Source organism: Phaenicophaeus curvirostris, chromosome 1 (assembly GCF_032191515.1).
Source record: "Phaenicophaeus curvirostris isolate KB17595 chromosome 1, BPBGC_Pcur_1.0, whole genome shotgun sequence".
NCBI classification, from domain to species: domain Eukaryota; kingdom Metazoa; phylum Chordata; class Aves; order Cuculiformes; family Cuculidae; genus Phaenicophaeus; species Phaenicophaeus curvirostris.
The window spans coordinates 95,356,568-95,383,610 of NC_091392.1; the positions used below are offsets into that span (position 1 = coordinate 95,356,568).

The 27,043-nt window shown below is 38.1% G+C and overlaps 1 protein-coding gene across 3 annotated transcripts; it reads left to right on the forward strand.

Annotated features, from left to right (window-relative positions):
- The first annotated feature begins 70 nt into the window (after window positions 1-70).
- Window positions 71-26,421, forward strand: TMPRSS7 (transmembrane serine protease 7). Of its 3 annotated transcripts, XM_069869040.1 has the most exons (17): window positions 71-246; window positions 996-1,126; window positions 3,493-3,560; window positions 4,666-4,859; window positions 5,346-5,384; window positions 8,302-8,530; window positions 9,941-10,071; window positions 11,320-11,432; window positions 13,022-13,128; window positions 17,154-17,290; window positions 18,343-18,450; window positions 19,011-19,121; window positions 20,270-20,386; window positions 21,859-22,036; window positions 22,214-22,482; window positions 24,030-24,166; window positions 26,219-26,421. In XM_069869040.1, the coding sequence occupies exons 1-17, from the start codon at window positions 75-77 to the stop codon at window positions 26,387-26,389; spliced, it is 2,412 nt and encodes an 803-aa protein (XP_069725141.1). In that variant the 5' UTR covers window positions 71-74; the 3' UTR covers window positions 26,390-26,421. The 3 variants fall into 3 exon arrangements, with proteins under 3 accessions (XP_069725141.1, XP_069725158.1, XP_069725149.1); XM_069869057.1 differs by lacking the exon at window positions 20,270-20,386; XM_069869048.1 differs by lacking the exon at window positions 5,346-5,384.
- Window positions 26,422-27,043: the final 622 nt, after the last annotated feature.

Genomic DNA, 27,043 nt, shown 5'->3' on the forward strand with positions numbered 1-27,043 from the left:
CAATTGCTGCTAGAAACATTCCACATTTTTTGTTGTCTTTCACTTTATTTTAGGTAGCCAACATCTCGGTCCAAATGGTAGCTGCAGAAGATAAGTTGGTAAAGAGGATCCTGGCAAGGACCAAACATGGCAAATTGAAGAAAAAAGATAAGTTGTTGTGGAATTTTCAAAGCAAAATAATTCTCTTTACCCTCATTCTGTTCATTTTGGGAGTTGTAACCTGGACATTACTGTGGCTTTTCATTGGTGAGTTAATGAAAGCTCATGCTGATTTTGTACATCACTGTCCACAGCAGAACTTTTAGCTGAGTTTAGGACCTCACTTCTCCTGAAGACTGTTTTATAAGTAAAAAAGGTTCTTATTTAAACAGAGGCTGAAAGACTTTGGGGTATCTTTGTTAAGACTCTACAAGTAATTTTCAGAACAGCGTAGCTGCTGGCTTTAGGAAGTGTGACTTTCTGGTTTTTTTAAGTGTTATGCAAAATATTTTTTATATGTTGGCTAATTGCACAGACCTGGCAGTTCCTATAAGCTTGATTACTCAGAAATTCCACTGTGTATCATGGCCTGCTGAAGGTTTGGTACATCCTTTGTCTTTCATGCAGAATAGATTTAAAGAAATTAAAGGGGAATAAAGTACTGGTGTGTCTAACTGTGCAGTAAAGCTGTTCTCCTCTTTAGACCCTTGATGATAATGCTGCCTAAGATTCCCCAGGGGTGCTCCAGAATCAGAATATTAGTATTGCCTTCATCACGCTGTTTCATTTGTATGGCTTTATCTTATCTTGTGTGCAGGGAACAGGTGTTCTATACCTTCATATTAGAAAGGATTGGCTGTGAAAATGTAATGTTCTTTTGGTAGTTGTTTCCATTTATAAGGACAAATAGATTAATGTGGTTTACATTTAATCAGAAAAAATCTCACTGCTATTAAAAAAATACTTTAAAAAAAAAGGAAAATAAAAGGGCTAACTCTTGTCTTTGATTATTGCAGTTCAGGCAGAAAACAAAGATGTACTGTACTTCGTTGGGCTCTTTCGCATTGCAAACATAGAGTTTCTCCCAGAATACCGGCAGAAGGAGTCAAAAGAATTCCTCTCTGTGGCAGAGAATGTGCAGCATGTGGTAAGATGAGTGGACTGCTTGGCTAGCAAAAAGATCAGAGCTGTGAACAAGAAGTGCAACTTTTAGGTGCCATTGAGTCTGCTGTAGTGTTCTGGAGGTAGGAAGAAGCTGACTGCTTCCAGTTTGCTAAACACAATCTGAGTTTTTAAAAGGTCTGTTTGACTTTTACATTTACTAAAAAATTTACATATTTCCCCCCCACAAATTGAGGTCTATGAATAGAACTCTACAAAAACCTTTCAAAACTTAATTGCCACTTTCAAGATATCAAACTGATGAAGTCTTTTGCATTTAAATCGGTATCTGCTGCCAGTTTTCTACTTTAAAGCATCTATAATTACCCTAGACCTTTCAAACATATTTACATTTTAATTTCATTCTGATGCTAGTTATTCTAAAGACCATTATTCTTCCCAAACACTTTGCATCAGTCAAAGCAGAAATAGCATTCTGCTGTAGGCAGTTAAGGCTGCTCTACAGTGGAAAAAAAGGTGTGGGAATCTTGGTTATAAAGCAAATTTGACTCTAAAGACATTTAGTGTGGGGAGGAAAAAGATATTAGTGCCAGAAAATGCAATACTGTCCACATAAGGATTCAAGCAATACTATGAAAACTATTATTTTTTTGTTTGTTTAGCAATGCCAGGTGCAACCAAGAGAATTTTGAATAATTGCTAAGTTTTTTTCACCTTATAATATGAACTCATTTTCCTGTTTCCCATCTCTGTCTTCACTCCCACCAAAAGCTGGGTCACAAAAGACTTGATAGCAGTCTGTTTTAACTAGTCCTGCATGTTAACTACTAAAGTGCTTTCAGACAGATAACCACTGCAGGACATGTCCTTCCCCACTCTTCATGGAGAGCTCTAACCTGCTGTGAGCCTCGTGTCTTGCTTTTGTCCCAGAGCATCCTGCTGTTGATGCACATAATGCAGAGAGGTGACAGACAGCAAGTAGGAACTGCTAACGTCACCGTCTCCTATTTGAATGTAATCTGAAATTTATTTTTCATCTGTAAACTTTGCCTGAACTCACTGATGGATTTTGCATTGCTGAAATTGTGTTTTGTGGTGATGTGACCATTAACTAAAATTGCTAGTGGGAATGTGGGGGATTTGGGGTTTTGTTTGTTTTTCTCCTTGAAACCCTTTTGTTTGTTCATGGCTGCTGGGCCAGATACCCCCAGAGTGGTAGTGGAAGAACCTTTAAAGATAGTCTCCTTTCCCCTTCGATAATTAATATATGAAATTCCTTGTCGCCTAATCTAGAGAAAGATCGAGCTTCACTCATCTTATTTAGGCCCTTAAAACCATTGGTTAGACTCCCTGTGTCAAACACTGGAAGTTAGGAACTAACATTAATGTGATTTTTATAGCCTTTGCTTCAAAATAATATCTGTATTATAATCCTTTGGGTATTGATTTCAACCATTAAGCAGAACGATGAGGTTTGAACAGCTTGAGGGACATGCCACCTTGTGGCTTTAGAACAAGAAGAACAAGAGGAAGTTTATTGTCACACTAGTATTATTACATATATCAAAAAATTGGTGGAATCAGGATCTTGCTTTCCCCAGAAGCAGTTCCAAAACATGAATTGGGCGAAGTTTTTCCTTCTCCGCGTATTTTGCACTGTGTGTATTGAAAGAAACATGTTTATACCAAGCTGTTAGTGAAGAAAATGGTCACAAACTGAATGAAAATAAATTAAATTCTGCATAAACATTAGAAAGAACTGTTTAACTGTGAACGTGATCAAACACTGGAGCAGTTGTCCAGAGAGGCTGTGGACTCTCCATCTTTGGGGATATTCAGTTAGAGACAACCTTGAGCAACCTGGTATCTTCAACCCTGATTTGAACAGAGGGGTTGGACTAGATGCTCTCCAGAGGCTCCTTCCGATCTCAGTCTTGCAGTGATTCTGTGGAAAAGATTGGACTTACACTACTAACTGCACCTTAGTAGTAACACGCAAGATGTTATAAGCATGTGCTTGTTTCCCAAAGACTGGCTCTAAGTTTCAGCATCAGGCTAGAGAAGCCCTCTGTGTCTGGAATTTGCTGAGCAAAGAATGGGCACCCTATTCAAAGTTAATTTATTTGGGAAAAGGATTGCTGTACACATCAGGTGGCCGTGGACAGAAGATTTGATGTTTCCTGGGAATATTTGGCTTGTTATGGGTGCATTGAAGAACTGGTCTGTTCATGTCTGCTGCTCTGCCTAGTTTGGCTGCTGTGTGTCTGAAAAGATGGGCACATTGTATATTCTTGGTGTAAAGGAGGATATTCCTAGGAAAGTCTAGGCATATAACATCTCTAGGTATGGCTGATTTTCAAAAATGTTATATCTTAGTATTTTCTCTTTCAGATGAACTTGGTCTACACAACCTCTTCTTTCTCCAAATTTTATAAGCAGTCTACAGTTTCAGAAGTCAGGTAAAACTGTGGCTAATGCAATTGTGTTTACACTGAGTAGTATATAAAGTAAACAGCCCACAAGAGAAGCCTGATTTTGGTGGTTGTGATTTAATCTCTTTGCTATGCACTTGTAGTGATTACAAAATATATTTATAACCTAATTAATTTAACAAAAGTAAAGGCAATTAAAGTCACATAAGCAATTCTTTGTCTGCCATGAGTATAATCTAAAGTACATAGAACTAATGTCCATAAAGATGTTTAGTGATACTTCGGCTGACAGATCACACAGAAGTTTAGCCACAAACATGCTGTTAAAGCACAACTCTGTATTAATGACTAAGTCACAGACATTTTATAGAAAATGTTATTGGTGTAAAACTATGTTTTACTGACAGAAGAAGGGGTGAATCTCTATACTGTAATAAAGTACACTTCAATATTATGTATGCAATTCATGCTAGAGAGTTAGTTTTTCCAATCCTCTTCAGCCAAATCCAATTTTGGTTAAGGAACAGGGTACATTCGATTTAAAAGTCTTTCTCTCCACTAGGAGGTAGAGATTGGGATGATTATGGCCTCTAATGTTGCATAAGTAATCTAGGACTTGTTTTCCACATAGTGCAGTGCACAGTACAAGGTGAGATGCACAGTGATGCAGAGTTTTGCATTTCTGGAGATGATAATTCTACTATTTCTGGTTTGATGTTTAGTAAATAGTCCAGGTCTAACTCAAGCACCTCCCATATGATAACAGACTGAGAGAGTTGGGCAGCCTGATCTAGTGGGAGGTGCCCCTGTCCATGGCTGGGGGGTTGGAACTGGATGATCTTTAAGGTCCCTTCAACCCAAATTATTCTATGTTTCTGTGATTTAGATCTCCAAAGTCAGGAACCCCCAGGGAATGAGTCCCCAAATGGGTGTGAAGAAGGTGTGAAGAGAGTGTCTTTTCTTTTCTTAAAAAAAAAAAAATAGAAAAAATACATTCAGAATGTCAAAGTAACAAGGCAAGATGGAAATGAGCCATGCGCTTCTAAATTAGTACTTCAGAAGCTTGTGTTAAGAGACTAGTCTTCAAAAATCATTCAGCATGATGATAATCTGTAGGACCTTTTTATTTCAGTAGCAGCAACAATGGAGGCCTTCTTGTTCATTTCTGGATCGTATTTGTGGTACCACAGGCGAAAGGTCAAGTGCTCTGTGAGGATTGTGTGGCTGCCATTTTAAAGGATTCCATTCAGACAAGTATCATTAACCGGACCTCAGTGGGAAGTCTTCAAGGCCTTGCAGTTGACATGGACTCCATAGTACTAAGTGGTTAGTCTTAACACATACCCATATCCTTGAGGAAACACTTGGTTATGCAAACATTTTTATCTTGGAGTAGCATATTCTATAGATAAAGCAAAATCTTTCTCCAGCATCTTCAGCTTCTAATACTAAAATTATTATAAAGAAGAAAAAAAAAAAAAGGGAAAAGATAAAGGAAAATCAAAACCAAATTCTAGGTCAAATCAAGGGTACAAGGTGTCCTTCTGCACACCAATTGCAAAACTTCAATTAAATTTGACTGCTTAATTGACATACATCGTTTTCTTGCTTCAGGCACTAAGATGTTTGAGGACATCCAAAGTTGCCTGCAGAATTTGCAGAAGTGAAGGGAGCTTGGGCAGCCTCCCTTGGTGCAATAGCTGTTTTGTCCTGGGTGTTTAGTGTTATGAACAAAGAAATGTGATTTAATTAAACTCTGAATTCTGGATTTTGGGCAAATTAGAAGACTCACTTGACTCTCTTTCTGTGCAGCAGGTCTTCGGTCAGATTATTGGTCAACAACAGGAACAGGTAATTCACCATTTTGGCAGCCTCCTGACAGGGGAAAGGTGAAGAAAAAAGCTTTTAGTTAAAGGCTTAGGCTTAACGATACCATTCAGTGTTAATTTAAAAGGGTTAAATTCAGCTTTGGCGTTTATGGCTTGAGTTGCTATAAGAAAGATCAGAAGTCTTGCGTGCAACAAATATAAATACCTTGTGGCACAAGGTATAAACATTTGCTTAGTCATTTGCTGTTCACTCTGTGTTGAAGAGAAGGTTTAGCTCATTACACTTGATGCAGATGTGATAAATCTCTGGGCCAGCAGTCGTCAATCAGGTAGGGATGTGTTGGCCTCCCATGTTCTTTGGTGCAGGCTTACTTTTAATCATCTGAAGTTCCACCCTTTCAGTTTTTGAAGGGCTTCATGCCTTTCCGTGTCTGTATTTGTCTTTTCTGAAACATTAACTTGTACTGTTTCAAAAATTCCATTTCTGTATGTGATTTCTGCTCCTGTTATCTTGTAAGGTTTTAATTTGCATGCTTTCTCGTAATTCAACAATTACTTTTGTCAGTGCAGCCCAGTCAAGGTCTCCTAGTGCTGCTGTCCATGGGTGTACTGTGGGTCACAGACACTGGGCCATCATTTGCAATGCTTAGGTTGATATCAGCCCATAATTTCTCAAGATTCAAGTAAAGTTTGCTACAACATTCATTCCAAAACTTTTCCTGACTTAAACTGCAATGTATAGCAACAGTGGCATTTGTCACATTCCCTTACATGCACTTTAATTGTATAGAAGAATGTTGTGCACTGGTTCTTACTTGTGTAGCAATTTCATTTCCCAGTTCATTGTTCCAGGGCAGTGGAATTAGTAGTCAGATCTTACATTTCTATTTATTCTAGAGAACCTTCCCTAAAGGAGAAGAAAATAAGAGCAGCGCAACACAAATATTGATTCTATGGGTTTTTTAGAATTTACATGGTATCCTTCACGCAAAGGGAGAAGGATGACCTGTTGTATTCTAGACGTCTTTCAGAGATGTCTAGAAGTCTCTTTCAGAGACTTATGATGTAGTCAACCAAACTTGGCAACTGGCTTCTGAGAAGTGTAGTGCTAGTATACAATGAAGTTACAGGGGAACAACAACATGGGCTGCTGCAGGAGTTGAGAAAGTCTTATAATGGTGCAATTTCATGTCCTTGGATGCCTTGAGTATGTGTGCTTAAGACTATAGAATATGATGCAGGGGTTGTAGTGATCATGAATAGAATAGAATCATAGAAGCAGCAGACAGGGATGGTGCATCACATGCTTGTATTTTGAGAGCAATCGAGTTACTTTGGCATGAAGATGCACCTAGTTATTAGTTCAGGCACAGCGGTGGAGTGCAGATTTATTGAAGAATGGGTGGGAGAAGAGACTTGTAGAGATTCAGCTAGCATGAGTGACTTGCATTGCCATGGTACCTGGCTATGCAGGACCTCATTGGGTAAAGACTATATCCAGCTTTGGTTTCAAAATGGTACTCTTACATTATTTCTAGTTTCAGAGCCTGCTCTGAAATCTCTACATTACACTTCTCACCAGCAGTGAGCTTGTCACCTTATTAACTACTTAGTAGAAATAATGGTAGTCACATAAGGCTAAAGATTATGGATCAAAGCTGAATTTGCTAAGGTTGAGTAAATAAGGACAAATAACTATTATAAAAAGAATGTTATGGGGAAGAGATAAGAACAAGAAGGAAGAAAGAATAACAATGGCTCAACTAAAGCTTTAAATAGTTATAATTGTAATTCCGTTAAATGGTATGTGACCCTTACAGATTGTTCATAAACATTCATAGCATTACTTTCAAGGTTGCAAATTAGAAGTGGAAGTCAGACAAAGCCTGCCACTTCCTGGCTTGATTAACTGTTGGTTAATAGTGATAGTGAACTTTCACAGTGCTCTAATTGGTTTTCCGTGATAGTAACTACTTCAGAGACTTATCTTTTCAATAGGTAGACATTAATGCAAATATTTACTTCGAGTATTATGCTCCTTAATTTGCATTTTCCTCCTTCTCACCTTTCAAAGAGCCATGTAAAGAGTTTTAGATATGACCAAACAAAAAAATCCCTAAGTTTTTTGCTGAATGGGAGCTGCAGTACTGAATTGAAATAATTTTTCCAATGATTCTTATCTAAATTATGACACAGCCTTGCAGCCTTTCTGTTTTTGTTTTTTAAAAAATGTGGTTTGCTTCCATTTCTAAAAGTGACTTGTAATGCTGCAAAAATTTTCAGCACTTGGCAGGGCAAACTCCTGGTCTGAATTAATTTTGACCCTGCTTTGAGCAGGGTGTTGAACAAGAGAAGTCCTAGGATCTAATTAGTTCATTAGAATGAACTGGTCAATCTGAATTTAATGGTAGAACTTACAGCTCATTTTACAATAAAACATTAAGAAGCCTGATGTTAGAACGGTAATCTAAAAACCCAGAGTAATGCAAAAATGTAGCTTGATTTTTATTTTATTTCTGTTTTATTTATTATAAATATCCTAACATCTGTAGGAGTGAGCAATTGATTTCTGCTCTGATATACATTTCCCAGTTAACAGCTACTTAAGCATTTTATCTTCTGAGAGCTCCACAGACTTTTAACTGCCAACATCTGTGCAAAATGGCAGTGGTATTTTGTAAATACCCTACAAGGATTTATTTTCAGCACTGTTTGCCATGTTCTGAAGTTTTACGAATAGACTTTTCTTTGACCACCAACTTGTACCTGAGATGGAAACAAGCAGTAGCGTGGACTACTTTGTTTTTACATTTAGCTGTGCATCCATATATTGCTTTAGTTTAAAATTATTTTTAGGATTTCTTTTTTCCTTTGTGCTCTGTGAAGATTTAGCAGTTTTGCAGTGAGTGTCCGATGTTGCAAATCTGACTTTTCCACAGGAACAAATTGTATGTATGATCTGTATGCTGATCGCCTACATGAGCACATTCCTCTGGATATCGATGCTGCCTCAAGGGGAACAATCTGCTACTTTAAGCTGATTGCATCAGTGGGCCACCTTATTCGTCTTTCAATAGTATTCCTTCAGATTGAAGCAGATAACTGTATCACTGACTCACTGACCGTTTATGACTCTCTGATGCCAATCAAACATAAGATACTGTACCGGTGAGCGTAAATTTTGATTGAGAATTCATTGATAAACCTTTGCTTGCTTGTTTGTTTGTTTGTAATCAACTGCATTTTGGGTGGCTTTTTGTTTTCTTAAAAATACTCTGATCTTCATACGTTATGCATACCTGGCAAAAGTATTTTTTGTATGTTTTCACAAAAGTAGAAAAGTAGGTCTTGATAATAAAAGAAACAGTAAAATATTCTTTAAATTCTTATTTATCTTTCAACTGGAGTGCATCTTCATCTAGTTGCAGAACTATGAGATGTTCACACCTTACTGGGTGGAATTTTTTGGTTTTTATCAGGAAACAGATGCTAACTAAAAGAATATGTCAAATTTTCCTCCTTTAAGCAAGCTCATCTTCCATATTAAGATTAGTACTCTTCATATGAAGCCTGAAGTTCTGAAACTAAATCTTGTGATCCTTTGGCTACTTACAGGCACTCACGAGTTCAGTGCTTTTCTTAGCTGCTCTATGTGAGTAGTTTAGTGAGTCATTAAAATCTAGAGTTGAAGCTGTGATGAGTTGAGGGATGAAGACTATTTTTTTAATTACTATTTTTCTAATTTTCTTTTATCTCTTTAGTGATCCATTACGCTTGCTTGGGACTTTTTTGTTTGTTTGTTTGTTTGAAATTCCTTATAACTACTTCCATAGGGCTCTGTCTTATCAGAAGGTGTAGACAGCATCTCCATCACACAGCCAAAGAGCTTAATATTTTGACCCCTGAAATCCTTTTCTCTGGCCTGTTACTGTGTGTATAAGCCTCAAAAGAAGCACTGGTTTTTCAGTCCTTTTGAGAGTTGTTCTCTAGTAACCTGAATCACTTACTCACTTGTCTATAAAACAGCAGATGGTGTTCATCTACATGTTAGTATCTGTAGAGAACTGAGGATTTCCTCTAGGTAATGTGTATGGAAAGAAACATTTTTTTTTTAATGAGACTAGTTGTTTGGCTCAGGTTCTTAATTTCTGATTTGAAGAATAGCTTGCTAGTCTTTCCCACTCCCCAACCCCAAACTAAATCCATTGGTCTAATAAAATCAATTTTCTCTTTCTACAAGCTTTTTTTTTACTGCTGGCTTCGTTAATTTTTGTGTGGAGTGAAGGCTGACGGTCATCATTATCTCCTACAATAACCATTCCATCTTCCTTTTCCTGTTTGCAATTTCTTTTTTGTAAGAAGTAACTGTCCAATACTGAGTTTCTAACTGGCCTTGTAGCAGATACTTTTGTGTTTAAAAGCATGGAGATTCTTAACTAGGCTTTGAAATAGGTAAGCTCTGCACCAGTGGAAAATTAATTAACAGAATTTTAGCAATATGTTGGGGTTTTGTTTTGGTTTGTGTTTGGTTTTCACTGGTTGCTTACCTATGTACTCTTTTTTTTTTTTCCTCCTCAGAGCTTGTGAACCAGCCGATGCATTGGTGTCACTTGTGTCCACAAATAATCTCATGCTGGTGATATTTAAGGCAGCACAAATAAAGGAACAGAAGGAATTGCATGGTTATTTTGAGGTCATTTCACAAGAAAGTAAGTTTATTCTGTGTTTGGAAAAGTTTCTTGGACTATTTCTAAGATCCCAAAGTGGCTGTCACGTTCCTAAGGGTAAATGACTCCTATACCTTAGTTTCCTTTTGTTTTCTACATTTGCGTCCCTCTCCTTCATCTCCCTCTGCTTTACTGAGTGTCTTTCTTCCTTCTGAGTAATTTAATCTGTGCAGATCAGCGGTTCTTATGTGAAATACAAAAGTAGAAGGCTGAAACCAGTACCGAGTTCAAGTTGGTCAGGACTGCAAAGTGCCAGTAGGTGGAGTTGTTATTCCAGGTGTTGCCCGGTTTGGCTTCTCCCCTGGTTTGGGACTGATGATGTCAAAGGCGGAAGGAGTTCAGCACTAGAGTGCTCTAAATGCACCAGTTTTCAGAAAGTAAAAGTTAGTAGATTTGTCTGCATTTTCTATTTGTTCCCTGCCTCCCCATTAACACAGAGGAGTCAGTTATGTTTGTGTGTCAAGTTCATCATCTGCTTTTTATTGCTCTAAGCTTTAAGTGGTTAGATCATAATCATAAATAGTACAATAAACATCACACTAGTAGCACAAGGAGTAAGATCTAACACAATCCAATGCAAAGAAATGCAAGCTCCTTAGAAAGATACTGCATATTTTCCATGTTGAGTGTAATTAAGTATTAAAATACCATCATAAAAGGATATGATGAATTCCCTATCGTAAGTAACTAAGTTCAGGACTATTACTTTGTTTGGCTGGCTGGTTTAAATTCAGGGCTGATTTTCTTTGTTGGTTTGTGTGTGTGTGTGTGTCTTGTTTTTAATGAATTGTCTCAATTCATTGAGCAGTTGTAAACATGGTTTGGCTTCCAGGAGGCGGGTTACATTAGTACATCGTCCATTTCCCTTCTAACTGGATACATTTTAAGACCAGTGATCCTGATGTACTGCTGCAGTGTGAATGTATCGGGCAACACTGTTCCCAAAGAATTGTTTGCAGAATTGCTTTCACTGAAATAATTGATGTAAAACCTGACAATGCTTTCTTTTGGTCCAGCACAGTCCAGTAGACTGCATTCCTAGACTTTCACATCCCTGTTCTGACTGCATTGTTGGGAAGGGTATCTTTTTACAACCCAAACCTAGATATAATTCCTAAGATACCTTGTTTTGCAATAGACTACTGATAATTTTGGATGCTTAACCTGCTGAAGAGATTTGCTGGAAGTATATTAAGGTTTACCAACTTTTGCCTTCTTTTTTTTCCCTAGAGTGTGGAAAAGCAATAGTGACAAAACACAAAATTGGCTATGAAGGGAGAATCACAAGTCCCTATTACCCAAGCTATTACCCTCCAAATTGCCTTTGTGCATGGAACTTCCAGGTAACATGGATCTCTTTCTGTTTTAGGCAGTGTTGTGTGTTTTGTGCACACAGAGCCTGTATGTATAGCAGAAATAATTGTGTATGGAGTAACCCACAACTGTAGGGAAATTACTTCTATAGAAATTACATAGACGAAGGTCTGGCTGTGTTCAGGGGTTTTGTATTGGAGTTTCCCTCCCTCTCCCCACCCTGTTTTTGTGCTTATTCTTAACAAAGAGAACGTGGTTCCTAAGCTGTCCTGTTATAAAGGCATGGAGCTGAGATAAATTTTGGTGTTTTAGCCTGCAGAATTACTTCACAGCAGAGAATATAAGACTTTAATTCCCCTCTTCCTACTCCCCAAAATTTGGAAAAAAAAATTTGGAAATAAAACACATCTCAAACCTACTTACTACTCCTACTTCTCTGATGTCTCTTGTGAGTCTATTTTGTTATGCTTGGTGTCCTACCAGCACAAACCAATAGCCTCTTTATTTCTTGGTATCCTTTTCCTCCATCTTTTCAGGTACTTTCCTGAAAACAAATGACTGAAAGTTTACATTGGTTTAAAATAGTTTTCTTGTGCTGTGTCTGATGACATGAGTTAATGCAGTTAAAATATGATCTTTGGCTTATGGTTTGTCCTTTAGTGTTTTCCAATGGGTATGATGCAGTCAACCTTTTACCATCTTTCTTCTTGCGATACTCATGTCTGGTTAAGATAGTGGTTACCTGTGTTGAATCACACCCATCTGAATGGAGTCCAGCTAGCCATAACCCACAGCCTCCTCTTCTAGAAAGCTAAGGCCATCACTTTTTTTGTGAAACTTCAGGTCTTCAATTCATCTTGGACTTCTGAGAGAAATCTTTCTGGACACTTAACACAGGCAATCCCCAAGATTTCTTTCACAAAACAGTTTAATTTTCCAGTAGTTCAGTGCTGAAACTTCCCTCATTTCCCAAATCCTGTTTTCAGTAAGAGAGCAAGAGAAAAATCTCCATTTCTGAATTCTTGTCCTGAACCATTCCTTGGTTTTAAAGGAACACTGCCTTCATTTGCAAAAATGGTCTGTTCCTTTTATTGAAGGAAATGTCAATTAATTATGAACCCTCATGATACTGCCGGAGTTAAAAATCTTTTGTAAAATATTAAAGAAATCTTGGCTGAGCAGGTGCTAGCAGAAGACTGTAACATTGTGGTAGAAATAACTCCTAGCATTACAAAGGTGACACAGGTATTCTGTGCAGTATCTGAACCAACACTTCGATAGGACTATGTATCCCTAAACAAGTAAATTTGGATGCATCTGAGTGCTTTGATCTTCATACAAAAGCTGCTTTCTATGGCCAGTGGCTTTTTGAAGATGAAAGGACTCTTGGCTAGAGGAGGAGAAAGCATGCAGCTGTGGTGGGGTCTTGCCAACCTTTGGTTTTGGTGAAGGCTGAATAGCTGGCAGGTATCTCAAGTGCTGCTGTTGAGCTAGCAAAGTCAACACGGCTCCCAGAGTGTGGCATTCGCCAAGCACTGTGACTGCTGAGACAAGACTTTTGTGTATTATGTCCACAAACGGAGATAGAAGACTGCGCTGTGTTTCTTGCTCACAACAGACTCCACAGAAGAGCCTTGGTATAGCTCTGAAGTTTCATAACTATACCATCAGTGAGAAGAATATTAAAGGCTGTGAGCGAGGATGGTGGAAAATCAATGAACACATGTAAGTACTTCTGTAGGAGTTATTAAACTAGCATTGCCAAAATAAACCTTCCCATCACTACTGCAGCTTACTCGGAGAGTTTCCATGAAGGCAGAGATACTTCACTGGTGTCTCTTATGATTCTTTCACTTTGGCTGGTGATGTAACTGAATCTTTGTAAAACACATACATGTGAAAAAATTGTATTTAGACAAGCACCAGAAAGTGGAAAACAAGAGACTTTGCTACTCTCTGGAGGGAAAGAAATTGGAAGAGTTGAGTGAAGGCAGATGTCTTGTGAACCCAAAAATAATTCTGGATTTTCTGGGATCATTGAACAAGGTCTGTTAAACCCCTTTGAAGTGTAACTTAATTCTACAATTGCTCAGAAGGATACCCAACCTAATTAATTTTTCAGTGAAATCTATTACAATGAGTTTATTGGAAAGAGAAGGGTAACTGCTTCTGCATTCCAGTCACTGGCTCTTGAAAGAGAAACCACACAGATTGGCTGCCAAGGTACCACTGCATTTCTTAAGTGTTTTTTTAATTAAAACATAGCTGCTATTTTTTTAATAAAATACTGCTACTTTCCCATGCACATGGTGCACCTATTTTTTTCCTCATCTTTCAGCCACTGGCAAGGTTAGATTTAGGATATTGGAATTCTAAATTTTTTTTTAAACTTTCTTCAAGTGGAAATCTTCATAATGTCAGACTTGAAACTGAATTTCTGAACTCACTAATGAAATTAAGTGAAGTCAGCCTGGCCTTTAAGAGCATACCTGAAAGAATTACAGAGGGGAGAAAAAGCTTTCACTAGTCTTTGATACCATGCTGTACTTGTATAGAAAAAACTCACTTTGTCTGAAGCTCCATGAGATGATTTTTAAGGTCCCTTCAACACAAACCATTCTCCTAAAACTGTGCCTTGATAGGAATAAATTGCTGCACTAGGTGGGCACATAAAAATTCTAGTGAAAACAGACAACATTTTGTGGGGTTTTTTGGGCTTCTTTTTATGACATGGTTGGAGAGATTTTATTTGTTAGGGGTAGCAAAGATGTGAATCAAATGTAGGCAAAATCTGGAAATACTAATGATGGGTTCATATTATAAGGATTCTCTGTATGAAAGAACAGCTTTTAAATAATTTACCAATGACACATCCACAGAATCAAATGTTATAGTGTGACCCTTAGAAATGTACTTGGGGTTGCATTTGAAGTACTGCAAAAGAACACATGTTCTTAAATTCTGTTGCAAGTTGCTGATGATGTAAGTAGACCAAGACAGATTTTCCTTTGAAAGTGTCCTTTCCACTGAAAAAGGCTTTTCAACCTTTATCATTTTCTGTTCCATGTCTACTTTTCATGGAAAAATCATGGTTTGAAGCACGAAACATTTTGATATTTGATTTTATCCACCTCCACCCCTGCAAACTGTAATGGTATTGAAATTGTGAGGGGAAAGTTCCTACCTTTTCAGCCTCCTGCAATTCCAGCTTATAGCATGCGTATTCTGCTACCTTAGGTGAAAAAGATTAAGAAGCTTCAGGAGACAGATCTTGGTAAATGAAGACTGTTGAAGAGAAGATGGTGCTGATAAGGTTCCTTCAAACCTCTAGGGTTTATCTTACTTGATCTAACCAGAGACATTGAATGTAACCATGCCATTCTCCCTCATGTTTCTTCCAGTGGACAGCCACAGTTTCCTCTGCTTAGTCAGAGGTTTTGCAGCTGATGAACTGCTTTTGCTGCAATTCTTATAGGCAGAAATATCAATGAGTCTCTGTAGGCAGAGCATTAGAGGTTACAGAGAGGTTGGCAGTGTTTTATTTTTCTTAAAGCCAGTGGTGCAACATCACATGGTCTGTGATATAGGATGCATGTATCTACTCATTCCATTAAAAGGCATCCCAGTCCCTGCTTCAACATATGGGACAAATTCTCCTTAATTATTTTCAATCTGTAGTAATGGCACAGAGTTATGGATGATGTCTAGCAATCTGTATTTGACCTGGAGAAATGGCCAGTAGAAGGCTCCCAAGGTTCTGTAGCTCTGTCTTACAAATCCCAGTAGCGTTTCTCACTGTGTACGGGAGGTAGCTTCCTTGATGTAGCCATCTCGGCTCTTCCAGAGATGGACAGGAGATTCCTGTACATCTGGTGAGATGAGGTTGCTTTATGTGGTTGTTGAAAAGTGGTCAATGCATCCTGCAATTCTTTTTTTTTTAATGGTGCTAAGGTTTGTTGGTGGGAAGTTGTGTAAATCATTGATGGAAAGAGAAAACTTAGGAAAGGTCTGAGGCTAACTGAGGGGAATCAGATGGTTAGGTAACATTTTGCTACGTACGTTGTCAGACTGGTTATGTTGGAGACACCAAAATGAGTGAGAATAAGACTTCCTGTAGCAGGAAGTCTTCAGTCTTAGCTCTGATAGGGTTAGGGGGTTTTTTGATGATTAAATTTACTCTGGTAGAAAGCTATTCTTTGCCTCTGTTTTCAGAATGCATAAGATGCTATTTTAAAAAATTATTTTCTTAATTTATTCTTTGCATTGCTGGAACAGAAATCTCATAGATCTATTAAAAGGATGTTTCATTGTCATAGGGTGAAACAAAGCATATATGGAAACACATGAGTGAGCACGACATCCCTATGGCATTCGTTCAGTAGCATGCATGAGACACTGGGCAGCATCTGCTCATCCACTTTCCCTGCATTCATTAACATGAAGAGCAGTCCTGGTGTACTGCCTGATGTTGCCGAAATAAACAAGGGAAATATCTGTCCCTGGATAATAGTCCAATAGTCCATTTAACAATACAATAATCTAATTTCATGTTCTTCAAGCTCACGGCAGTGTCTGACTTCACACTGCTGTCAAGCGTGTGTGCCAAGTGTGCTAAGTATCAATACAGCTGCTTCTGCTCCTAAATCCTAAATCTGTTTAGACTGATAAATACTTTTCTTGACAGGAGTTTTAAAGCCAGATATTTTTTCTCATAAGCGGTGCATTTTTGGGGCACCCTAGTGGAGCAGAGAAAAGGGTCCTTTTTTCTAGTTTTCGAAAAACCTATACTGTCCATGTTCACTGTTTTATTACATTTAAAACTGTCCCCAATTTTTAAAGCAACACGCAGCAACTTTTCCCTGTTAAAGCATTGGTTGGTCAGTTTGGGGCCTTTTTTTTGTGGGGGAGAGGCGTGCGGGTTTTGTTTGGTTTTTGTTTAATTTTTTTTTCTTTTCCAGCTACAGTAGCATCTAAATTCCAGTTGCAACATCTTTGGCATCTTTGATCAAAGGAGCAAGAGAAATTCATTAGCAATGAACGCATTAAATGTTTCCTGGCATCAGGGAGCATTTAAGTTTCACTGAGTAAAGTGACACCTAGGCAGAAATCCAAGGAAGCTCTTTGCCAAAATGGCAGCTTAAAGTCAATGCACACCCAAGGTTTTGTTGTTTTTTCTTTTTTTCATCTAGACTAGTTAATTGAAGATATGACTTTCAAAGGTAAAGTTCCAAAATGCAGATGGTGGATGAAGGCAGAGTGACTACCTAGAAATATTTTCAGTGTCCCTAAATTTATTCCCTTCTGCCTCCAATGTAATTGGACCAATTTTATCCCAATGCCTTTGTGTGCTCTTCTTTTGGGGCAATCCTCAGAATCAGAGCAGCTAGATTTACCGTCCACTTTGCTGACACTTTTCCTCCCACTAAACTTACTTGAGCATTCCCCCAAATCTCACTCCATTGAAAGCAGATATCAGAAGTGATGACAAAAATACTCATATTTGTCTTCATAAGTTTCTTCAATATATCTCCATTCCTACAGACCTCCTGGCAAAATATTCTCCTTGCATGTGTGCAGTCATGAAGGATTGTGACCAGCATTCTGAGGAACGAGTACTGTTTCAGATTTTGGTTCTTGTTTAAATTATGGCAGCTGACTATATTGCTGAATTTTGATGATGTTGACATTTAAATTTTATGTAAGGCAATTTGATGTGAAGGATGCTCTAGAACTCCACTGAACACCTTTAGGTACTGCGGTTACTATGTTGATCACCAAACGGTCTTCCATATTGCAAGTTCTGCTGTCAACATCGAGCTCCAGTGCAGTTCGAAGGTGTCAGAGAAGCCACTTCTGGTGGAGTATGGCAGCTATAACATCAGTGAGCGTAAGATGGTTTTTTTGTTATTTTCAACCCATCTTTGCATTTCAGACCTGTGAAGCAGCAATTTTCAGGTCCATTACGATTTAAGTAATTTTATGCAGGAAATTCTCTGTTGGGTTTTTGTTCATTTCCTTTTCTAATCTTACTAGCAATCAAAGAGGCTTTTCTAGCTCATCAAGACTCTGCAGCTAAGGTTTGTGGGTGTGTGCTCTGGTTTCCTTTACGCACATGGTCTGCTGTCTTCTGCACAATTTGTAAAGCTTCCTGTATATCTCTGGCCACAATCGAAGTCTGCTGTTACTGTTTTGTTTACAAGGTTTTGTTTACAGTGTTTCTGCTACTACAAAGACCTCCAGATAATGAACAGAGAGTACCAAACCCCCAACTTCTTATTCCAACATTTCAATCACTATAAATTGCATACAAGCAGAAATCTGAGCTGAAATACATCTCAAAAATTTGATAAAATAATCTTCCAACAATGAGCTTTTTCAAGTCCTGAAACAGAAACTGTTTGCTGATACTTTTTCTCTTGTGTTAATCCTACATGTTCACGTTAAAGTAGCAGACACTAATCGTAGACACTTGACACATTACAGTAATTTTATGCGTTGCATAAGAGATGGTAAAAGTATTATTTTGTTTTAAAATGCAAACATTTCTATAATTTGTCAGCTCAATACAGGTTACTAACTGAAGTTGCAAAGCACTGCAAATTTTGATTATTGAAAGTGAGACTGTCCTTTAAAAGAAGTTGACATTATAAGCTGTCTTGTGTCCTACTATATAACACTGGCTGATCTGGACTACTCCTAGTGTAAAGCCTGCAGTACATATTGCGGTAACAGCTGAATTTAAACTTTAGAAATGTTTTTTCTTCTTTTTTAATCCCAGTTTTCAACATCTGAACTCAATTTAAGTGCTGGTAATGCAACCAGACTATTAAACTTAGATCAACTTTATAATTCCCTGGGAAAGCTTAGTGACTGTGAATTGAAATGAACCAGCAATATTTAGAAAAAGGAAACATAAGTTGTTTCTTTTTTTACCTCCAGCATGTCCACCAGGATATTTCAAGTGTTCTACTGGCTTATGTGTCCAGCAGATGCAGCGCTGTGATGGAATAAACCACTGCTTCGATGAAAGTGATGAACTCTTTTGTGGTTTGTATTTACTTACTAGAGATCTTGGCTGGAAAACTCAAAGTATTTATTCTGTGGTGTAAAAAGTAAAGACTATCAGTCTGTCTCTTGAGTGCTTAATTCATAGTTAATTAGCAAGAGACGACTCGAAGAATGAAGATGATATGGCATTGGAAAGCATGAGAAAGAAAGTTAAGTGTACAAAAATAACTGTAATAGGCTGTATTTTAGGTTTTCCTCATGTGATAAATGCTGGTAATTATAAAGTTCTATTCTATTTCAAGGTCAGGTATTTTATATTTGTGGGGAAGTGACAAGTTGTGGTGCATAGAATAGATGAGAGTGATAATAAATGTCCATGGTTAGAAAGATGGGTAGAACTTGGGCCACCACTCCTAGGCCAATGTTTGAACTAGGACTGGTCACTGAACTCTTTTGCACTTTATTTTCTCCTTGCATAGCGTGGCACTCATCCTTGTACTGTGCAGTGAAGCTGTGCAAGTAGGACTGGGGCATAATTAGAGGGTAGTGTTAGCAGTACAAGCATGCTTCAGTAGCTGATTTGACTTATGTTTTTAAAGTTGACCCTAAGTGGAACTGTAACTCCAGCTTCGCAATACAGGATAATCTGCTTGTCTGCAATGGAGTAAGTGATTGTGAGAATGGAAAAGATGAGCAGAACTGCACTCACAGTAAGACTATTCAGTTGATTCTTCTTTTCCTCTTCTATCATCTGTCCAATCCTGGCTTGAATACTAGATGCCATATTCAGAGAGTCAAGAGGCACTATGAACTCTAACTCAGGCTGTTATAATAACATAATTATAATTCTTTTAACATAATAAATAATTCTTTTCAGTTTTCTGATATACTTATAAACAAGCCATTATAGATTTCAAAATGGTTTCTTTTTAATGAGCTCATGAACATCTGTTTCAGCAAAATACTGGCAGAAGAATTAAGTATTATGGATGCAGGATAGGGATCTAGGGATTTAAAGCTTGAATCCTGGATTTTATTCCTTTAAAGTGTAATTTGTGCAAATTATTTCCTGGATCTGTTTTACCATCTGTAAAATAACTATAAATATAATAGCTTCTCTGGAGCAGTTTTCAGGGTTATAAGGTTAATGTGTTTGAAATGCTATGGAAGCTATAAATTTAGCGTTGGGCACTTGAATGTTTTGAGTCAGACATTTCTTTAACTTTTTAGAATAAATGGACATATGAAAGGAAGCACAACTGGGAAGCAGTACAAGTAACTCTTTTAAAGAAAATAAATGTTTTTTTGACCTGCTTGACTAGGCAGTTTGTGTAAAAGATTACAGGATGCATCTGTGTGTTGACAAGAAAAATCGATTCGGTTTGGGTGGTTTCATTTATTGTGAGCCTCAAGGAAATAGGAAAACGCCAGGGCTGGGATTGCAGTTTAACTGGATACAATTAGTAAGACTAATTTCACTACTGTCTTTCATTTCATATTTAATACTGACATATGAAGGAGAGTTTCTTTACAGGCTACTAGAGGTTTTCTCTTTCTAGGGTGATTCTTTTTCTACAGCTGACTTTTTGCTACTATACCCATGTTCATTAGTTCTGTGTGAAAGAATAGGAGAAAATCCCTGTTGAGACTCAGCCAACTTGATGCAAGCCTTAATATAGACGTAATTCTACTTTAACGGTTAATTCTACTTGGAGATTGGTTTAAGCCATCCCAGCCAAATTATTCTTTTGCTATATTTTGTCCTATCTGTTAATACAAATGTGCACCTTTTATTTGTGCAGACTTGTCTTCGCATGCTAAGCTGAACCAATGGTCTTCCCCCCCCCAACTATTTCAGGTATTCCTTGCACCAACCACACATTTAAGTGCAGGAATGACATTTGCATTAGGAAACAAAACGCAAAGTGTGATGGGACAGTGGACTGTATTGATGGAAGTGATGAAAGCAGCTGCAGTAAGTCCCTCTCAAATGTTCATCTTTTTGAACTTCGAACTTTTTACACAATAAAGCCTTTATTTCTTTCTGATTTGGAGCAGCAACAACTCATGCAATAGGTATCTAGTTTTTATTGCATCCTCTCAGTGACAGTGGGGTAATGATTAACTATCAATTTACTTTAGGTCTGGCTGCAGAAGTTTTTGTGGCAGGGTGAGCTTACTGTTACTGAGCTTACCTAGTTAGATGTCTTAGTCTAATTGTAGCTTTGTTGGGAAGCAGGGTTAATTGCAGAGTGAATTTGGCTAGCTGATAAGGCAGTATTTATTTTTTTTATTGCCTGCAGCAATGTCAGGTATTTCTGTTGGAGTCAGAACGCATTTGGACTTCAAGAGTGACAGTGCTGCAACCACAAAATTTTCCCTTCTCTGTCTGTTCTGGATGGTGAAGATGTCAGTATTTCATAGTATCAAGCTAGATTCTAGTTTCAAATCTTCCTACAGTAACTACTATACAAGATTTTGAGTTTGTTTTGCTGTAAAGTGAACAGGTGATTGTTACTGCAGTGGCAATAAAAGTGGAGTTCGGATTAGTTGCTTAAACTGAATATTCTTGAGTATTTTGTCTGGCCCTCAGCTGTTTCTGGCATGCTACCTGTTTATCAAATCTGCCAGAACCTACCTTATATCCAGTAGAACATTTAAAAGACTAGCTATATGCCTACTTGTGTTTGGAAACATGAATGTTGCTTTGACTCTGGTTGAGTGCTGGAAAGTGCCCAGAAGCACTAACACCTGTGTGGCAGAATATGAGAAAACTCCTGAGGAGAGGCTTTACGTGCATGCTCTATGGACTCATAAAAGCTTCTACTGAAGGTTCTTTCTCTGTTGGTTTTCAAATTACATTGTGCAGCTTTTTGTGCTGAGACATGACTTCTTTGCCTGTGAGTTAGTAATATCCAACATTTTCTGACATTTTCCATGTGAATTAATTGTTGGACCACCTTGATTCTGAAATAATAAATGACCAAAGTCTACGTATGTGGCTGCTCTATAAACATTTTTCTTGTATTATTCTGACTGTTTTGGCAAGAAATAAGTATCCTGATGATGATTTATTTCATTACTTTGTGTTGTAATCCTTTCACTTTAGGGCTGAAAGTATTCAAAAGAGAGATGAGGGATTATCTATTTTTGCACATTCATTTTGATGGCTGTTAAATCAAGGGATCCTTTGGGATTTCTGACACAATGAATATATGGAGACCAATATTTGCAGCAGAGCTAGAAAAGAAACTTTTTTTTTTATGGAGTTACTTCTTGTTTCTGCAATAGGGTAACAAAAAAGAGAAGTTTTCTGGTTAGAGCAGGGAGAGGAAATAGATTTCAAACATTTCAAAGTGTGAGATTCTTTCTTGCCCTATGTGGGAAGAACTCTCATTTAAGGAAAGCAGTGAGGATTGAGATCATAACCTGAAATATCCCTTGCAGGTTGTGGCAGCAGCAAGAGCAGCAATCCCATATCTCGAATTGTGGGCGGTATGAACACTGAAGAAGGTGAATGGCCCTGGCAGGCCAGCCTCCACTTTGTGGGAGCTGCTTACTGTGGGGCATCAGTGATATCGAAAGAATGGCTTGTCTCTGCAGCTCACTGCTTTCAAGGGAGCAAGTAAGCAGTCTTTCCCCTAACTGTCCTGAACATCACCAGAGTCTCTGAATGCCTTTAACTTCCAGAGTCCGAACCACATTGAGGCAGGATATGTCCTCATCTTTCACCAGCTCCTCTGTCAGGGGTTGTTTTGGGGTACTTTTTTAAGAGATTGCTTGTCTGTTTGCTCCCAACCAGGCTGGCCAATCCCAGAGCATGGCACGCTCACCTGGGGATGCAAATACAAGGTCGTGCAAAGTTTGTATCTGCAGTGAGACGGATTGTTGTCCACGAGTACTACAATGACAGGAACTATGACTATGACATTGCGCTGCTGCAGCTGAGCAAGCCATGGCCAGATACAATGAGCCATGTCATCCAGCCCATTTGTGTGCCTCCTTTTTCGCACAAGGTCCGCAGTGGTGACAAGTGCTGGATAACAGGTTGGGGCCAAAAGCAGGAAGCAGGTAAGTTTTATAGCTTCTGTTGCAATAATTTTTGTTCCCAGGGCAACAGTAGCTTTCACAGCTGTATGTATGTGTGGGACACTTGCTGCTTTTATTGCATGGCTGAGTTGTGCAGAAAATCATAATATTTTGAACTTACTGTCCTGTGGAACTAGGCTCCTGTGTGTATGTGTCTTCATATGCTCAGGAAAATGGACTGCTGGTCCTGTGGATCTGGAAGTCCCATGTGCTCATGTTGTTAGCTTAGACTTGGGAGCTATGCTTACTCCAAGATGACATGGTATTTTTTTACCCCTTTGTTACTCTTGGAGGTGTGTTAGGATGCCTAAATGGACCCTTTGCTTCTTGCTGTAGGAAGATGAAAAAGCTAGGTCTCCTTTTCCCACCTTCCGTCTCTGAAGGATGAACAGTCCTGCAGTGCCAACCCCAGTTGCAATGGGCCAGCTCTGTCCTTAGGATGCAGCTTGACAAAATAGCCACCCCGCTGACAAAAAGGTCACCCTGTAATGTCAGGCTGCCCCATTGCAGGGGTAGACCTGGTCCTCCCACCACCTCTTCCCTGGTGGAATGCTGGTACCTTCTGTCTATCTTGTGGCCATCTTCCTACAGCCTTTCCAGTGTAACCGTGTGCATGATGGCTTCCCTCAGCATAAATCATACAACTGCCACCAGAGCAAAGCTGCACGTCTGCTTCTTTCTTTAAATGGCTGTGAGACAATATATGGTTGTGAACAAAGTGCAACCATCTTACCAAGAAAGGATGGAGATATGGATGTGTGGTGTGGTGCAGTGTCTCTCTTTGGCCTGCTGGTTAGTCACCCAGGCAATCTAAAAGCTGATTATTTGAAAGGTAAATAAATTATCAAATCCTGAAAAGAGTTTCCACATGTAAATCAGCACTTGCATATTTGAACATGCTGGTGAAATTTGTTTATCTGTATCCAGATTTTAAGAGGATCACCTGGTGACATTATTAGAGCTGTGGTAGTGAAATGAGAGAACAATTCAGTTTAATTCTGTTTCTCTGGAAGTGTGTATCTTATAGAAAAGTGGTGTTTTACCAAAGCTTTCAGATAGAGGCAACCAGGTTTTTGAGATGTCAAGTTCTTTATTCTGCCAGAAGAACAGCCTGCATCTAGTAACTATGACTCAAAATTTTAATTCTGGATCCAGCACCTTCAGAGACATTGCTCTAATTGCAAACATATCTTATTCTAATCCAAATACCTTTTTAAAATCCCACTTCCTTTTGAAAATAAAAAGAAAACAAATTAAGAAGTCATGAGACATTTTGCAAGAGGCATTAGAAAAAGTTTTTGGCCAACCCTAGTGATTGTATTTGGTCAGCCAAATGACCGAGACCATGTTACACAAATACCCAATACTTAGAGGAGGTTTTCTGCGCTGTTGCAGTTATTTGTTTGGAATTTCAAATAACTTGGAGGCTGAAAGTACCTGTGAATATTTTCTGAAGGCTTCTTGTATTTAAATAGATGGGTAAAATGCTAAATTCCATTTAATCATCTTTCCTTCAATTTATTTTCCAGACGATGAAGGTTCAGCAGTTCTTCAGAAAGCAGAAGTAGAAATTATTGACCAAACATTATGTCATTCCACATATGGGATTATCACAGCTAGGATGTTTTGTGCCGGACTAATGTCCGGGAAAAGAGATGGGTGCAAAGTATGTATCTTAGCATACTTCACATAGAGTTTATTTTGCCTTTCACTGTTGCATGATGAGGTGTAAGAACTGGCAGATTACCTTGTGGTCCATATCCTTCAGTTTTGAAATACTGCAGTGTAAGAGTTCTCCATCAGCATATCTGTTATCTAGGTGTTCTCAGAGTATTGTTGCTTAATGTGGATGAGTAACATTGCTAAGTTTCAGTTGTAGGTCAAGGACCAGTCAATTTACAAGTCCCAATAGCAAGCTGAAGTCAGGCAATTTTTGGCATAAGTGTCCCCGTTGAAGAAAAAGCTGAGAAACTAGCTTGTTTCATTTCAGAATCGTCCTACCTAACCCCTCCAGGATAATCTGATGAGATGCACACTAATAAGATATAAATTTTCAATGTGTAATATTGTGATATCACAATGCTGGAAGATAATAAACACGAAGTTCTGAGTTTACTTTTAGGGAATAGTAGTAAAACTATATATATGCATACACATGCACTATATGTAATATCATATATCATATCAATACCATCTTATATTACATAGTACTTATGTTCTAGTTTTCACTGGCCTACATAGAAGTGAGAAAGAACACAATAGCTTTCAGGGTAAGCAACGTCTGAGGATTTTCTGAGAAAGTATAATACACTTACTTTAGAGTTCAGCAAGACCATTAACATCAAGCGTAATTTTCACTACAGAATTTCACTGCAGAATTTTTTTCTGAAGCTATCTGTCTGGCCACTCAAGATATCACCAATGAAAGGCATAACTTACAAGTCTTTTGGCTGCATTTCTGTAAGGCCAAATGATATGTCACTCTGACAGTTGTTAAAGCTAATCAGAATGTGATGTGTCTCTTTTGTGAAAAATGCTGGCATTCCCCTTGTATTTTACCCAAGGAATTAAAGAACAAGTTGAAAATTTGACTATCTAAACACAAAATCTTAGTTGCTGAGGGTGGAAAAGGAATTCTTTTTTAACATATCTTTAATGATTTTGTGAAACAACTCAAGATAATCCTGCTTTGAGCAATAGGTGGCTTTACTAGATTATGTCCTGAGGTACCTTCCAAACTTGCATATTTTACAATCCAGTAAAGTTACAGCAAAGTACTTGATTAGCTCTAACAAAATATATATCTAGAAGGAAGGAACGTCTCTTGCAACACATTTGCATTTAACCAACTCACCTTTTGCTTTGAAAGTCCTTATTGCATGTGATATTTTCATAAAGTTTAATTTGTTACTAGCTGACTTTTCAGAGAGGTGTGTACAGCAGAGTCTTACAGGAAAGTATAAGCTTAGTCCAAGAATCTTTCCCCAGACTTTGCACACTTTTTTTGTCTGAACTTCTGCCAATGTATTTCTACAAGGATATCCAATATAGGAAGAGTACTATTTGCTTTGTCCTGTATTATGAAAATATATCATCCTGTATAAAGCTTTGAAGTCTGTTATAGACTTCATTTTAACTGCCCTAATCACAAAGACATTATGTGTCCCTAAACATTATATGATGGCTTGTATCTACTAGAGGGCAATACTTGATTTTTTTCCTTTTTAAAAAAACAACCAAAGAAACAAAAAGCCCCCAACAAATCCATTGAGGAATCCAATCTTTAATTTCAAGGAAGCTTTATCGTTACTAAATATTGTAATGGTGTTTTAAAAAATGCTTACTATTTCTTTGAGTCAATGGATGTGAAACCTATATATTAACATACCTATTAAGTAGCAGGTTTGGGGTTTAGCTGTAATTTTGAGGCTAGGAAATACAACGTGAATTGCAAATCTAGTCTATGAAAAGTAATGCCTTTGTGTCTTCAAAGAGTGAGAGCTAGCCATCACTCCTATAGAAGAGCAAACATTGATACAATTGTGCAATCTCATCTGCTTCAACCAAAAAACCCCAACAGTTGACTATCTGATAGTTTGAACTATGAGAATGGGAATATATAATAACATTTGGAATCACTCAGGCAAAATATGTGGTATTTTGTCCCAATTTTAATGATCTGCATTATAAACATGTATGCTTGATGTATTCTTTTCAGGGTGATTCTGGTGGACCATTATCTTGTCAAAACAATGGAGATGGAAAATGGTTTTTAACTGGCATCGTTAGCTGGGGTTATGGATGTGGAAGACCAAATTTCCCAGGTGTCTACACAAGAGTGTCAAATTTTGCGCCATGGATTCACAAATATGTGCCTTCAACCTTGTAACTTGAAAACGCTTTTCCTGGAATAAAATATATCCTGGGTATCTGCAATAAAATTCATATTTGGTAAAACCGTTCAGTGGTTGAATTTCTTTGCATGTGTCCCTTTATATTCTGGAGTACACATAACAGAAGTAACAAGTGTCCTTTCTTCAATCTTTGGTGAAAGATGAAGAGACTGTTCTTGTAGAGGCTGTTCTGTGCAGATATCTGGACATACAGGAGAAGGTGCAATAAACTTCTGGCACTCTTTGTTTTCTAGGCACTGAGTGCATGTGCAATCATCTACCGGGAAGCTGGTGACCACCTAAAGACAGAGCTTCAATCTTAGTCATTTCCTCTGAGATGCGTTTGACAGAGAGAGGTGGTGGAGACTGCAGCAAGTGAAACCCACAGGGCCCTCGTTTCTGGAGATCAGAAGTTCTGCAGTTAAGCATGGAGAAAAAAATGTTTATCTTATTCCTTCTCCAGCTTCCATTTTAATTAACTGCATGATTGTTAGCTCTATTATTTCCTGCCTTAATTTCCTCATATTCAAGTTCATCTACCTGATAATTTGAATTCTTCGTCTTCAGGCAACCGTAACAACTTAAGTAAATATGGTGACTTATGTTATTGCAATGAACTTGTCCTTCCTCAAATAAAACTGATGCTTCTA